Here is a 15,966-nt window from a genome sequence, read left to right as displayed (position 1 = left end):
TTCGTCATCCACTAAAAAATGCTGATTTGATTCACTTCAAACCACTTTCGAAATCAAACCCTAAGCAAACTCACTTTTGCAGTAACTTGGATGAAAAAGGAGGGGTAGGTGTAGACTCTCTCTTTCCCCGAATGTTTGGAAAATGCTGTAGAGCTCTTTTTTCAAACACTCATCTTTGGTATTAAAACACAATAATTAATTGAATTCAATTGACCCTTTTTATAGAAAGAAAAATACTGATTGGGTTTAGACATTCCTCAGTCTCCGATTATTTGGACACTGTTGTAGAGCTCCCTGTATGAACCACTAATGAACATTGACTTAATTCGCCACACATTTTTCACAATAACTTAGAAGAAAAAAGATTGATTGAGTTTAAACCATCCTTTGTCTCTGATTATTTGAACACTGCTGTAGCGCTCCCTATTCGAATACTCATCTTCGGCCTAAAAGACTTTCAACATATTAAACCTATCTTTTTCTTGCCCTCGTGCGATCGGAAACCTTTTCACAAAGGACATTGTTTAGTCCTTTCTAACGCGTATACAAACTAGCTCTAAGCCTCCCATGTGTGAGAATAGAACAATGTTTAACCGCTAGAACGCGATTAAACAAGATCATTTTTATCGTGAAACAAACAAATGTTAAGTCTCCCATCCGCGAACATGCAAGTCAATGTTTAACCATTAGAATGAGACCTAAACATTCGTTCATTAAAATAAATCAAACAACACTCATGTGCTACCAAGAACTACGTAGCTTTGAGTTCTCCATCACACCCGGAGATACGTAGGAGCGAGATTCAACATATCATCAAGCACTATGACAAAAAACACCAAACATATCTTTTGTTTTTCACGAACTACGAAGCTTTGAATTCCTCATTGTACCTGAGGATACGTATGAGTAAGACCCACAATATTTTCAAGCACTCTAATAAAAACATTTTGCAACCCTTTTTATTTTCCTTTTTCACTTTTCATCACTCGAAGGAAACAATTAATGATAGCTAACATTCAATCACAAGTTTAACTAAAAGGTTCCCGTTGAGTACAACGGACGTGAGGGGTGCTAATACCTTCCCCTTGCATAATCGACTCCCGAACCCGAATATGGTTGCGACAACCATCTTCTTTTCTCTTAAGGTTTTATCAATATTTTCCCCTTCCTTCTTGGAATAAATAAAGTTTTGTGGCGACTCTATTCGAATCATTTTTCCGCGAGCGTGCAAATGCCCTCGCGAAGGATCGTATTTTTCGAGATGCGACACTACTAATATAAAACCCATTGGTTACAAATAGGTGTATTATATGAAACTCAATTCTGACGGGTTCCTCAATCGTTTCAAGGCTCGATTGGTTTCCTTGGGAAAGAAACAGGAACATGAAATTGATTATGATGAGACATTTACGTCGGTTTCCAAATGACAATAATTAGTACTCTGCTTTCTTTAGCTGCTTCTAATGGGTGGCCTCTTTATCAAATGGATGTGAAAAATTCTTTTCTTCATGGTGAGCTGATTGAAGATATTTATGACTCCCCCTCAAGGTATATTCTCTTCATCTAAGGGTGTGTGCAAGCTTAAACGTTCCTTATACAGGTTGAAACAGGCTCCCAGGGCATGGTATGAGAAATTTCGCTCCACTCTACTTAAGTTCTCCTTTACCCATACTCAATATGATTCCTATTTATTAATTCATTGCACAACTGAGGGTATTATTCTACTACTTTTATATGTTGGTGATATGGTTATCACTGGTTTAAATCATGCTTATATTGAACTACTTAAACAACAGTTACACGCCTCATTTCATATGAAAGATCTTGGAAACTTGCATTATTTTATTGGTCTTGAGGTTCATTCTACGTCTAAGAGCATCTTCCTCCATCAACACAAGTATGCCACACATTTTTTTTATGGTTGGTCTCCAAACAACTAATCTGGTGGATAATCCTCTTGAGGTTAATGTTAAATATCATCGTAATGATGGCAAGCTTTTGTTTGATCCCTTATTATATCGGCAACTTGTTGGTAGCCTTGATTACTTAACTATTACTCACCCTTATATATATTTTGTCGTTCAACAAGTAAGTCAATTCATGCATTCTTCTACCTATCTTCACCTGGAAACAGTTCGTCGTATAATTTGCTACTTGAAAGGAACTTCGCATCGTGGTTTATTCTTCCCTTCCGAAATGATCTCTCGATTGAATGCTTATAGTGATGCTGATAGGGCAGGGTGTCTTGACACTCGAGGATCTGCCACCAATTGGTGTATGTTTCTTGGCTCTTCATTGATCTCATGGAAAAGTAAGAAGCAAGCAAAAGTTTCTAAATCTTCCACTGAATCTAAGTATCGTGCTATGCCTGCTGCTTCTTCAAAAATAATTTGGCTTCACGGTCTTTTGAGTAAGCTTGAATTTCCTCAAACAGAGCGTACATCACTTTATGCTAACAATACTAGTGCCATCCAAATTGTTTCGAATCCAGTTTTTCAAGAATGCACCAAGCATATTGAAGTAGATTTTCATTCAATTCATAATGCCTATGATTATCAACTAATATCACTTCTCATGTTAGTACTCAATTTCATATTGAATATATTTTTACGGGGGCGGTTCGCTATCCACATCATCAGTTTCTTGTTAACAAATTGATGCTTCTTGACCAACCACATAATTTGAAGAGGGTGTTAATATGGAAGGTTTTGATTATTCTTAATTGTGTATATTTTGCATTACTTGAATATAGTAGAAAATCAAATAAAGAATATTTGTAATTAATTATTGTAAATTCTCATGTAATTATAAATAGAAGCAATACAATGAAGAATGACAAGACGCCAACATTTCTGACAAGTTAGCAATGGTAAACGGTAACACAACATCAACATAATTTCTTACAAATCTACCGGTTTTCAAAGGTGAGAACTATGAGAGGTGGGTTGCAAAAATGAAATTTATCTTTAGATTTCAAGACGTTGGAGAAATTTTGCATGAAAGAGCCTTACTATTGGAGGCGAATGCTAGTGATATCCAGAAGGTTGTGCACAAGAAGCATGTGAAGAAAGATGCAAAAGCTATATTCTTGATTCACTAGTGTGTGGATCCAAATATCTTTGAGAAGATAATAGAAGAAGAATCGGAGAAAGAAGATTGAGATAAATTGAAGAAATTGTATGGTGGTGATGAGAAACTCAAGAGAGTGAAGCTACAAACCTTGAGGAAATAATTTGAGATGACTCAAATGAAAGATAACAAACCTGTTTCAAGATTATTTTTGTGCATGGTGTTGCTAACAAACCAGATGAATGCGTATGGTGAATCAATCAATGATCAACAGAAGATTGAGAAAGTATTAAGATCTCTGATTTCAAGTTTTGATTACACTGTCATGTCCATTGAAGAGTCTAAGAACCTAACTGAAATGAAGTTGGAAGAACTTCAAGCTTCATTATAAGCTAATGAGTTGAGATTGAAGTAAAGGAACTCAGAAAGGGAGAAGGTGGATAAACAGGCATTATAAGAAAGATGGTCAGAAGGCGGTCATCACTGATGTCCTGTATATGCCCTCTATGACAAGTAACCTAATCAACATTGGTCAGTTACTTGCAAAAGGGTACAACATGAAGATGATGGACAATCAAATGAATGTGTTTGATGGTGAATGGATATTGATCTTGAGAGCACCATTAGAAGACAACAAAACTTTTAAGATTGAGATCAACATGGTTGATCATCAATGTCTTACTTCGACTGTAGCAGAAGACAATAGATGGCTATGGCACCACAAGTATGGACACTTGAACTTTAGAAGTTGAAGTATGCTTAACAAGAAGCAGATGATGTATGGTCTGCCTCAGATAAGGGAGCTAAGTCAGATGTGTGAAGAATATTGTAGAGAAAAGCAATCAAGGAAATCATTCAAGCATTGCCTATGAAGGCCAAGAAAAGTCTGGAACTTGTGCATTGTGATGTATGTGGACCTTTTAAAGTTAGGTCTAATGGAGGTCACTGTTACTTTCTAAGTTTCATAAATAGTTTACAAGACATATATGGATTTATCTAATCGAAAGAAAGAGTGAAATGCTCACACAGTTCAAGAGATTTAAGTTGCACGTCGAAAAAAGTGAGTGCAACATTAAGAAATTGAGAATTGATGGTGGAAGTGAGTATACTTCAATGGAATTCGCAAGATCATGCAATGATGAAGGTATATAATATAAGGTTATTGCACCTTATACACCTTAACATAATGGAATATCTGCGAGGAAAAATAAAAGCATAATGAACATGGCAAGGAATAGGCTGAAAGCCAAAGAAAAGTCAAAGAGATTTTAGGGAGAAGCAATTTTGACAACAATGTACATACTCAACAAATGTCCAATCAAGAAAATAAGGCAAAAGACACATTATAAGTATTGGAGAAGGATGAAGGAAATGTTAGTCATCTTAGAGTATTTTGATAAATATGGTTCAGGAATGTACCTGAGGAGTTGAGGAGGAAGCTAGATGATTAAAGTTAAGCCATGGTGCTCATAGATTATCATTCAGCTGATGCATACAAGTTGTATTCACCAAATGATGATAAACTAGTGATCAATATGGATGTTCTGGTGGACAAAAGCAAAGGGTGGAATTGGACTCAAGGGTTAGTTCGACATAAGCAAGAGACAATCCCAATTGTGCTTGAAGTAGACCAGTAAAATGAAGTCTCAAAAATGAAGAACCACTTGAGCAGAATGTTAGAAGATTGACTAGAACAGGAGTTGAGTCGACAAGGCTAGTTGGATATGAGAGATTTCCAAATCAAGCAATTGATGCAGACGGTGACCCGATAGAAGAAGTGATGATGATGGTTGAATCATAACCAATTAATTTGGATCAAGCCATGAAGAATTCAAATTAGTTGGCAGTCATGAAAGATGAACTCATGGAAATTGAGAAGAACAAGTCCTAGGAGCTTGTCGAAAGATCAAGCAAAAGGCCAATTGATGTGAAGTGGATCTACAACTTGAAACTTAGGCCAAATGGTGATATCGATAAGTCCAAAGCCAGACTGGTGGCGAGAGGTTTTCTACAAAAGCATGGTATCGACTTCAATGAAGTTTATGCACCTTTTGTAAGGTTGGAGACAAAAATCAGAACTATTGTGTCGACTACAACATATAAAGGATGGAAAATACACCAATTGGATGTTAAGTAAATATTCTTGAATGAACCATTGGAAAAATAGATATATGTCAGTCAACCACTAGGACTTGAAATCAAAGGGCAGGAGCAGTAGGTGTACATATTGAGGAAGACTTTATATGGCTTGAAGCAATCCCAAAGGGCTTATAATAAGAGAATCGGCGGCTTCCTAATCAAGGTCGATTTCACAAAATGTATTTCAAAGAATGGAGTATATGTCAATGATACATACAAGGTTAGTTGAATCATCCTATGTCTATATGTGGATGATTTGTTGATCACATGATTCGACTAGAAGAGGATTATGAAGTGCAAGGTTGAGTTGATGAAGGAATTTGAAATGTATGACCTAGGAAACTTGTCGTATTTTATAGGGATGAAATTTAAAGACACAAGCCATTGAGTTTTCCTGCACTAACAAAGTATGCTTAAGATATCTTGAAAAGATTTAATATGAGCAACTATAATGCAACAGTTACACCACTGGAGACAGAAGCAAAGTTGGAAAGAGAAACAAATGATGAGTTTGTAAATACAACATTATACAAACAAATAATTGGGTCTCTAAGTTTCTTATGCAATAGCAGACCTGACATTTGCCAAAGTGTTGAGTTTTGTGCAAGTTTATGAAAAAATCACAAGAATGTCATCTCACTATAGTCAAAAGGGTGATGAGATACATAAAGGGAATTTTGTATCATGGAGTGCTAATGCTAATGTATAAGATCATCAACAAAACTGTAGAAGTGTATGGCTATACAAATTTCGACTTCAGTGGAGACCAAGATGACAGGAAAAGTAATGCGGGCTACATATTCATGATTGGCGGAACACCAATCTCTTGGAGCTCAAGGAAGCAAGGGACAGTGACCTTATCATATTGTGAAGCTGAGTATGTAGCAGCATCCTATGTAACTTGTTAAGCCTTATGGATAGAAATGTTGCTAGATGAACTTAAAGTCATGGAATCGAAGAAGACGAAGTTGTTTGTAGATAACAAATCATCTATAACTCTAGAAAATTATTTGATGTGTCATGGAAGGAGTAAGCATATAGAAAGGAGGTATCACATTCTTATAGATCAAATGAACAAAAGAAAGGTCGAGCTTGAGTATTGCAAGTCAGAAGTGTGATTGACAGATTTACTTACAAAACCTTTGAAGAAGACAAGGTTCGATGATTTGAAGAAGCTTATTGGAATGAGGAGTTTAGAAAGTATTAATTAAGGAGCGTGTTGTTTGTATTTCAAATCTTTTTAATTAGTTGTGTTTGACAAGAAGTCGAGTTGTGTTTTCAAGTGGAGTCGAGGTGGGGTTTTCAAAGTGAAGTTCCAAGCTCGACAATTTGTGAATTTGACAGATGGATGATTTCGTCTAAAGTGTAGAATTCGACAGAAAACACGTGTTGCACAAGTTAGTTAATTAGTTTGATTTATGTATAAATACTATTGTAATATACTCTCATAAATAAGGACCACTAAATTTTACTCAAAAATGTCTTCGTTCATTTTCTTCTTTCTTAACGAAATAGAAACATCTGTTTTCCAACCGTTTCAATTTTGAGTCAATTTTTTTTTCATGTATTACAAATTTAGATGTATATTAATAAGTGTTATTGTTTTTCTCTAGATATGGTAGCCCCAAAAATAAACCAGAAGAAATTGGTCTCATTAATTAACTCAACTATATCATAAACTTGTTTTCATTAAATTTATCCAAATGCATAAGTTGTTATACAAATTTTTCATTTCATGACAAGATTCAAGAGTTTCTACTGTGCTATTGAAACAAAAGATTTGGTTAAATAACAAGTTGTTTTGCATTTCCAATTGTGCACATAACTTAATTTATATAACTCAATTTACAACCATCTTTGAGACTATTATTCACTAGACTTGCATTGTACTCTTTCTGTGTGTTGCATTTGTTCACTATCAATAAACACTTCATACTAGTACAATATCATTGGATTAGACTTTTAGTAACTTATTCAAGACAAGAAAAAACATTGACAAAGAAAAAACACCATTAAATTAGAAACTAAAAACCTATCATTGTTCTCCTCTGAAAGGTTTATATGTCTTGAGAGATTGAGCAAGTCCTTGAATGGATCCAGCGGCTGAGATAATAGAAATGATCAAACAAGCCCAACTCAATATCTTGAGCCAAGTCCATGTGAATGAAAACCTTTGCATCTTGGTTTTCTTGATGTACATTTCTATTGGGAAGTAAACAGTTAATGGATAAAAGGATAGTGAACCAATTAGTCCCAAGAAATCATTGAAGAATGGAAATAACATTGCTACGATTGCGGTGATAATCACATATGCAGTCCTCCATAATACTCTGAAGAAATTCACATTGAAGCTTCCATAGAATGGAATGTTCATGGCATGTTCTCCATTCACAAATTTGCTTTCTGGCCATTTATCTTTGCTTTGGCCCTCGACAAACCCGAATATGGGTTGGACAAAGACTTGGTATGCTCCAATTAAGTGAATTGCTATGCAAACATTGGCAATGTCTATTAGCCAGAAGGGCTCGTAGAAGCCAAAACCTGTGAGGAAATTTCCCGGTGCAGCATTTCCAAATGCGGCATAACCTAAGGTTCCGCAGAGGACATAGAATAATGTTGTTGTCAAAATTCCAATTAAACTTGCTCTCTTCATCACTCTGTTTTCTGGAGGACTTGATTTTAAGGTATCCTGTAATAATAGTACATAGAACCTCGTTAATTAATTAGATAAAGACGTGTCTGGTGTCTGACATGTGTCAGTGGCAAACACAGACATGATACATGTTATTGCGTCTTTATTAGTATCGTCTGGTGTCTGTATGTATTATATAAATAAATAATAGATAAATATGTTACTTGCCTGGATTTCAATTAGCACATTAGAAAAAGCATAAGCAAAGGCAATGTCCCCAATAGCTTGGAACATCCTCCAAACCTTTTCTGTTGCAGTAACATCTACCCCAATTTCCACCCCAGTTAAGGTTGTCCTCACATGTCCCCCACCTTCAAACATAAAATATTTGTATATTAATTATCTTATTATAATAATAACACTTTAATAATTTTGTCCACCCACACGCATCTCAGTCTTCCGACTCAGATGTGTGTGACTCCGTGCCTAATCTAAATTCCAATAAGAATTTGAAGTGACATGGTTTCAAGTACCTGCAACTTTGGCTATGGAAAGGCCAAGGCCAATGGAAGAATAAGCAAAAGACATAACAGCTGCAACAATCGAGAGCCAAGAGAGCTCATGGAAATTGGGTATCTGGCATAGAACAATTTGGATGCAGGCAAATATTATCATGAAAGAGTTATTTGATACATGACACTTGTCTTGATGTCCATGCTTGTGAAAACAGTTTGATCTTTTCACAGCCCTGGTAAAAATTCAAAAAATAATTAGCTATTTAATTTCATCAAGAACTTTAGTAAAAAAGTTTATGAGGAAAAACTTACACCATACTAATTGACGCAGTTATCGTGTAGCCAATTGTCACACCTATAAGGTTTATATACTGAGCCAATCCACACAGCTTATATTTCATGCCTCCTACAAAAATAATGTCACGTATTAAACACGATAAACATGTCTGGTGTCCAATATGTGTCACTGTCATCTGAATTGCGTCTGGTGTCTATGTCAGTGTTTTTCGTACCTAAGTTAGCTCGGACAACTTGAGAATAAGTGTAGTTCCTCTTGCCATGAACAGGATCAGGTGAACGGTAACAATCAGCGAGAAGAGTTGAAGTGAAATATGTAATGAAAGAAAAAGCAAAGAGAACTGCAGGACCAGCCACCCAACCCATCTGTGCTATTGCCCATGCAAGTGATAGAACTCCAGAACCAATCACAGCTGTTATTATATGTGCACTTGCAGTCAACCATGTCCCTACAATTTCATCATCAAAACAAATCATACATACAATCATACCAACAAAAAATTCAATACTAACGTAACTGAACCAGACTCTAATATTATATTACCAGACCAGACTCTGTTACCATATTAATATACCAGACTCTTGATACTATATTAAGATACCAGACTCTGATACCATATTAAGAGAGCAAATATATACCAGTTCTCTTGGTTCGTCCATCATCGTCGAAGTTTTTGTCTTCTGCTACATAATTTTCTGGAGCTTCTATATGCATGATGATGTTCTACTAAACACAAACTACAACTTTTAGTGTTTGGTGAAAAAGAGAAGAGAAAGTGGTTGTTGTATGTTATGCTTTAAGGTGTTAGCTACCTATATAGAACTTTTTGAAGTCTATAATAGAAGGATGGAAGGGAACACAAATGTTATAAGAAAACAATGGAGAAAAAATGGTTATTATATAGAGAATAATTGATGAAGAGAATAGTCAAGGGTTAGTTGAATGGCACATGTAATTCAAACATACGTGAGGAATTTATTATCACTCAACACAAGTGGTGTTACTTTAGAGAAATAATATTGAAAACTCAAAAGAATATTGAACTTGGTTGAATTGAAAGTTGAAATTATAAAATGGAATATTTTTGCAAGCATGTGAACCATCGAAAGTGGAACATTTTTGGTCTATGTTATGGAACCAAAGTGTCCCTACACTTTTTTCTCTTTTAGTTTTAGTCCATTCATTTTAGTGATTTTTTGTGTGTAGGGTTGTGTGACTATTGGTTTTCCAAAGTGCAATAAATTCTTATCTGACTAAGATGTATATCGATTATGGCTGATTCCCTTAGGACAAGGAGTGTCCTCTCATTTTAGAGTTGGAGAGAGGTGCATGGAGCATAAAGACAAAAAACAGTGGGAAATGGACTGGTATAATGTGACACGTTTGGCAGAGAATCATATTCACTATACATGTGATTATGATGAGATTGATTTTGAAACTCGTGTCAATAGAAGGGGAGTACATGTTTGTGACTATTGGATTTGGATCTAAAATTGAATGATCTTTTTTTGTAGTTCTAGAGATTATTTGAGTTTGCCATAAAGTGAAATATAAAGACAAAAATGAGGGAAAAAATTAATTGGTGAGAAAAGAATAACAAGTCTAAGTCAATAAGATGAATAATTAACATTAAAAAATGTAGAGTATAATATATTTCTTCAACTATATTATAGCAACTTGTATTTATTAATTAGGAGTATAATATTTTAATATAAAAGTAGAGATTAACCCATCTAGTCAGAAAGACTAGTAATTGATGGTAAAATTTTCTCTCATATTTTTTTTTTAGCATTGTTGTATGTTCAGGACTAAGTTTAAATCTATTAGGAGAATAAATGAATCGATTGTCGAATTAAATAATTATATTTGTTAAATCATACAAGTGAAAAGAGATTGGAGTGCACCAATAATAAAAAGGGAAATGAATATGGAGATGAGTTAACTAATTTAAATTCAATTTGAAGTTTGCTATGGAAGTTGTTAAAAGTGTTAATTGTTACGCAAGTGATGATAATATGTAAATAGAATGCAATAGCTTGTCTTGGAAGTTACACAATATGTACATATATAATTGCAGTATTTAATTAATTCAATGAGAATTCTCCATTTACGTGTTCATTTTGATTCCTTTAATATGGTATTAGTAGAATCAATGAACTTCATCATCTTCTCATTTCTTCTTCTTCGTTGATCATGTTTAACTTTTCTTCATTTCTCATCTGCAACTTTTGTTTCTACAACTTCAGTTTTGTTTCTTGCAGTGAATTTTTGCAACTTCAGTTCGTTTCTTGCAGTGAATTTCTTCTTTTATTCATATCCAATCTTTCTTCTTATCATCCTTTATTTCATCGATCCAAATATTCCTCTGCGTGTCGCACCACCAAATCAAATCGACCTTGATTCGGTTTACTATGTCCATATGAGTGAAAGATCCAATTCAGTTAATGTCACTCCCAAGCTTTATGACTCAAACTACCATGCTTGATCCAAATCAATGAAGTGTGCTCTTGGAGCGAAGAATAAGCTAAAATTTGCTAGTGCATCAATTTTGATTTCTCCTACCGATGATCTCAACTTTGCTCAATGGGTAAGAAGCATTCATCTTATTCACTCTTAGATAATCAATTCAGTTACTAATCAAATAGCTCCCACCATCATTTTTCATGAAAATGCAATGGATGTTTGATATGGTTTATGTGAAAGATTTTCAAAAGTTGGTCGTGTTAGAATATCTACACTTAGATATTCTATTAACAATATGAAACAAAATTTAAAATATGTCGTAAAATATTTTCCTAAGTTGAAAGGGTTATGGGAAAAACTTAATTATCATAGCCCTTTACCAAGGTGTACTTGACATCATAAATGTCGTTGTGATGCAATTCTAAATGCTCAATAATATCGACATGAAGATCAAGCTATTGTGGAAACTCAAGTCTTACTTATGGACCATTTATCATCAATTAATCGAATCTACTCTCTTGTGGTCCAAGAAGAAAGTAACCATAAGAATGTAGCACATGTTGAAGACAATTCAATTTTGGTTAATGCAACATATAGACGCGATTTCAAGCATAAAAATGACTTTAACAAAGGCAAAATATCTACTAGAGTATGCGCCTTCTACAATAGAAGTGGACATACTATTGATTTTTGTTATCGATGGGCATCCCAATTTTAACAAGAACAAATTCTTTGTTAATGTTAGTTAAGTTGATGCACATGTTTTATCTCAAGCTTCAAATGAGGTTTATGTTACTTCTTCTCCAAGCAATCATGTACCAATTTCTCAAGCTCAGTATGACCAACTCATTACCTTACTTTAACAATCAAGCATGACTTCTTTAGTCCCATCCTCTATCACCAATCATGTTTCATCAAGTTGTTCACATGTTGTTCTAGTTTTAGGTATCATGTGTAATACCGTTTCTAGTCCTACTTTATCTTCTTGTTTGTAGATTTAGATTCAGGTACCAATGACAATATATGATCTTCATTCAAGTTGTTTAATCCATAATATAAGATTAAGCCTATTAAAGTCAACATTCCAAATGGGAACTGTGTCATAGTTCAATATGCAGGAAACATCATTTTTTTCACCTCTTCTTTATTTCAATCATGTTTTGTATGCACCATAATTTATCTTAAACCTAAATTCCATCACACAGGATCCAATTTTTTTTCAAAACTGACTTCATGTCATGTTTTTGTCATCAATTTAGAGGTAATGAACTCTCATTTCTTAAGTGCTTCGTTCTCTAATTATTTTGAGATTCTGGATCTACATGGTGTCTTGATCACTATGTTTGATCCCAAATGGTATTTTGAAACTCCCTACTAAGAGGAAAATCATATTCTTCTATCATTCAAGTGTTTGGATCATAGTTTTTGACCCCGACAGAGCTTTTACGATAAATGAGGAAACATTTCTCACAATATTTCTTTTAGATCGACATCTCGAGATTCATTGACGACGACAAGTTCATACAAAAATTTCATTCCGTTTTTTGTGGCCATTCACGATTTAGTTACATGAATGAGGTTTCTTAATGAATTCACGAATAAAATGGAAGGACTTTTCACAAAGGTGCTTGTCGACGTTGAAATTGAGGGTGAAACTTCCAGAAGAGACAGCGGGGATGAGATTAGTGGAACCACCAATGAGGTCTTAATGCGTACCGTTGTTTTTCATATGTTTTGCCAACCGTCTAGTTGGATATTTTTCTTAACAAACCATGTAAAAAAGAGAAAAAAAATTCACATAACGCAACAACCAATGTATGTGAGAAAAAAAACACTTGAGTCAATTTCTTGGGTTGGATCTATTATTTAATATCTGGCTTAAGCCTTATTTTTTCCTTTGCACTATTTGTTTTTCTTTTGGTGTTACAATTGTTTTTGAGTCTTTTGTTTGATTCATTTTTTCAGCTATATTTTTAGGTCAAAAAATAATGGGTATAGAAACAAAATAATGTATCTTGTATATTTTAGTGATTGATAAATGTAATTCAAACTGGTTGTGATTCATCCCTACCATCTTCAGTAAATTGTTAAAGTTAGTCAAATTAGTTAATTAATTAAAAATTAGTTAAGATTTAGGTATTGAATTAGTTAGACAATTGAATAAACAAATAGGAATATCATGTACACTTTTTATCATCTTTTTGCAATCTATTAAATATGTTATTAGATGAGTATTTCATATGCTTTTTATCTTTTATATGAATACCATTAGTCCTCTTATCACATGATTTTTAATATGGTATGAGAGTGATATTAATGAGGATGAAGACTTTGCTATCAAATATGATTTTGTCATCAATATCAATGTAGATGAAGATCTTTCTCATAATCAAGATTTGTGTTTTTTTTATGGATTAAAGCTCTCTGAAACAGAAATCTCAATGCTTCAACCACAGCTATCAGGAACAAATCCCCTAAACAAAACACAACATATGTTTTATTCAGATCTTCTAGACATAAGCTTTTTTCATGTTCCAAACTATAATAAAACCTATTTATTTTATTGTTTTATTTTAATAAATCTTAATTTAGTTCATATATATGAAATTTAACTATTAAGATTAATTTATTATATTTGGTTGTTTATCAAATATTAGATTAAAATATTACATGATATCGTTATTTTAATATGTTTTTTATAATGCACACCAAAGAAATCTAAGTTGATTAAGGATTAAAAAATTTATTATTAAAATATTTTCGTTGAAATACTTCCTCCGTTAATTTAAAAATCATACTACTATTTAAAATTAATGTTTTTGACATTTTGTTGGGGAAAAAGTTTACATTGAAATATTTCTTCAGCTGTTTTTAATTTGTCCATAATCAAGTTAAAGATAAAACTATTAAAACATTAGATTGAAATCTATTAATAAAAGTATTATTCTCTATTAAATTCTATAAAACAAAAAAAAGTCACATATGCAGTTAAGACTTTTCTTAATATTAGTTACTAATAAAAACAAATCAAGCCGACATTTATTTTTTCACTAAAAAAGTCTTACGTTAGTACTATGTTACTTAATTAATATCTTCTATTATTAGCATATGTCACATTTTTAAATTTTCTTTGCACAAGTCGTAAACGTTGACCTTTGTTACTCAATTTTTTCTCTCATAATTGAGGTGTGCTACGATGGGATGGCGTGTGGTTAACATCAACTTATACTTACAATAATTGTCAAACTTTATTTTCTTAACCACTTTTTTTTTTTTTTTTGTATTTAATTTTTTTTCTTTCTATTTTTATAACATTATTAATCATTTTCCCTCTTTTTTACAATCTAGTTTCATTTTACTAATAGAGGGTGACACACTCTTTAGGAAATGTAGAACATGAGATTGACTAAGGACACACATATTATTGAATTGTTTTTAAAAAATCTCAAAAAATTGTATTGGGTGTAACTAAAAAGGTTCATCTAGATAACTAAATCTTTGAAAATTTATGAAGAATTTTAAAGGATAATTAATCTTTAAACGAGGATAGTAGATTGAATTATTATTTTTTAAAATCTTGTATAGTATAAGAGAGCTTAAATATTTTGTTAGTATTTATAATAGGGAGGTAGTTCCTATAAGATGAGTCTCAACAATAATCTCAACAATAATAACATAAATTCATACACTGAATTCAATTAATGAAGATAAAATTTACTTGTTATCGGTTTCATTTGCACATATAATGTCATTGTTCTATACTATAATTAAAAATATATGATAAAATGGAGATAGAATGAACTTGAATTTTGGTGTGATGAAGTGAATTTCTGATAAGGGGAGTGAGGTGGATATACAAAGTTAGTATTCTAACATTTAAGTAAGTGAAATAGTGAAAAAGTAGTTTGATAGTGTGAATGAGAGAATACATGAAATGAATGTCTTACCGGTTATGTGTGCCTTTTGTATGATGCTTACTATTGGGCCTTTCATCATAAGCCTTGCGAGCGGTCCATAACATAAGAGAAGGATAATTCAGTGCAAGATCATAATTTTTTTAAAGTTATTACAAATGTCATAAATGGAAGAGAATTACAAAGCTCCTTTATAAAAACTAAAAAGTTTCCTCCTCTTTGATATCGACTATATTTTCATCCACAACTTCCTTCTCAGGATTTCTCAAGTCGTGGGGAACCTGAATGTCCGAGCACAACACTTCCATCTGATTGATGGAGTTTTTGAAGGCAACGAGATCAACTTGGACACTACTATCAATAGAGTCCTTGAACTTTTTCTTCATCGCCGCCAAGATATCCCATCGGCCCACACCTTTCGTCGCTCCTCTTCCACCTTCTTCTCTTCCTCCAACTTATGCTTTTTCTACTTTAAGGAGCCATCAACTTTAGTTACCTAAGAGGTCAAAGTTGAGTTGACTGCTTCATAAGCCAGCGAAGTCTTTACAATTTCCAGAATTTCATCCTTCTCAACAAGGGATGCCTTCAGAGCAGTGATTTGTGAAGCAAGGTCGAAAGGAGTGCCATGGGTATCCACGTCCTTCTGGAAATCGTCAAGTGTTTTCAAAAGTTGATTACGCTCGTAGGTAACAAGGTTGTTTTAACCCTTTTAGTGCACATTCTCCTTCGAAGGATTGCAAAGGGACATCACCTCATCATGGCAGACGCCACTAGAGACAACAAAGAAACACCTTATTGGATGTGATAGGTCGTCTCAACCACCAACTTTAGTTTAGCTGTGTCGGTGAGGTTCCAGACATAGGTGTAGTCCCCCTTGGCAATGCAAGGAAGTACCTCATAGGAAGTGTGAGGCCTCAGAGACACGAAGATTTGTGA

General features: G+C 33.7%; 1 protein-coding gene across 1 annotated transcript; it reads right to left on the bottom strand.

Annotated features, from left to right (window-relative positions):
• Window positions 1-6,987: 6,987 nt before the first annotated feature.
• Window positions 6,988-9,675, bottom strand: LOC127091391 (amino acid permease 6). Its single transcript, XM_051030016.1, has 6 exons — window positions 9,292-9,675; window positions 8,868-9,101; window positions 8,668-8,761; window positions 8,374-8,588; window positions 8,069-8,211; window positions 6,988-7,897 (listed from the first exon to the last, which is right to left on the bottom strand). Exons 1-6 carry the CDS (start codon window positions 9,365-9,367, stop codon window positions 7,244-7,246), a joined length of 1,416 nt encoding a protein of 471 aa, XP_050885973.1. The 5' UTR covers window positions 9,368-9,675; the 3' UTR covers window positions 6,988-7,243.
• Between the last annotated feature and the right edge of the window lie 6,291 nt (window positions 9,676-15,966).

The sequence above is a fragment of the Lathyrus oleraceus genome, chromosome 6, assembly GCF_024323335.1.
Source record: "Lathyrus oleraceus cultivar Zhongwan6 chromosome 6, CAAS_Psat_ZW6_1.0, whole genome shotgun sequence".
Classification (NCBI taxonomy): domain Eukaryota; kingdom Viridiplantae; phylum Streptophyta; class Magnoliopsida; order Fabales; family Fabaceae; genus Lathyrus; species Lathyrus oleraceus.
Note: the sequence above shows the minus strand (reverse complement) of the source record. Positions and strands in the feature narration are given on the sequence as shown.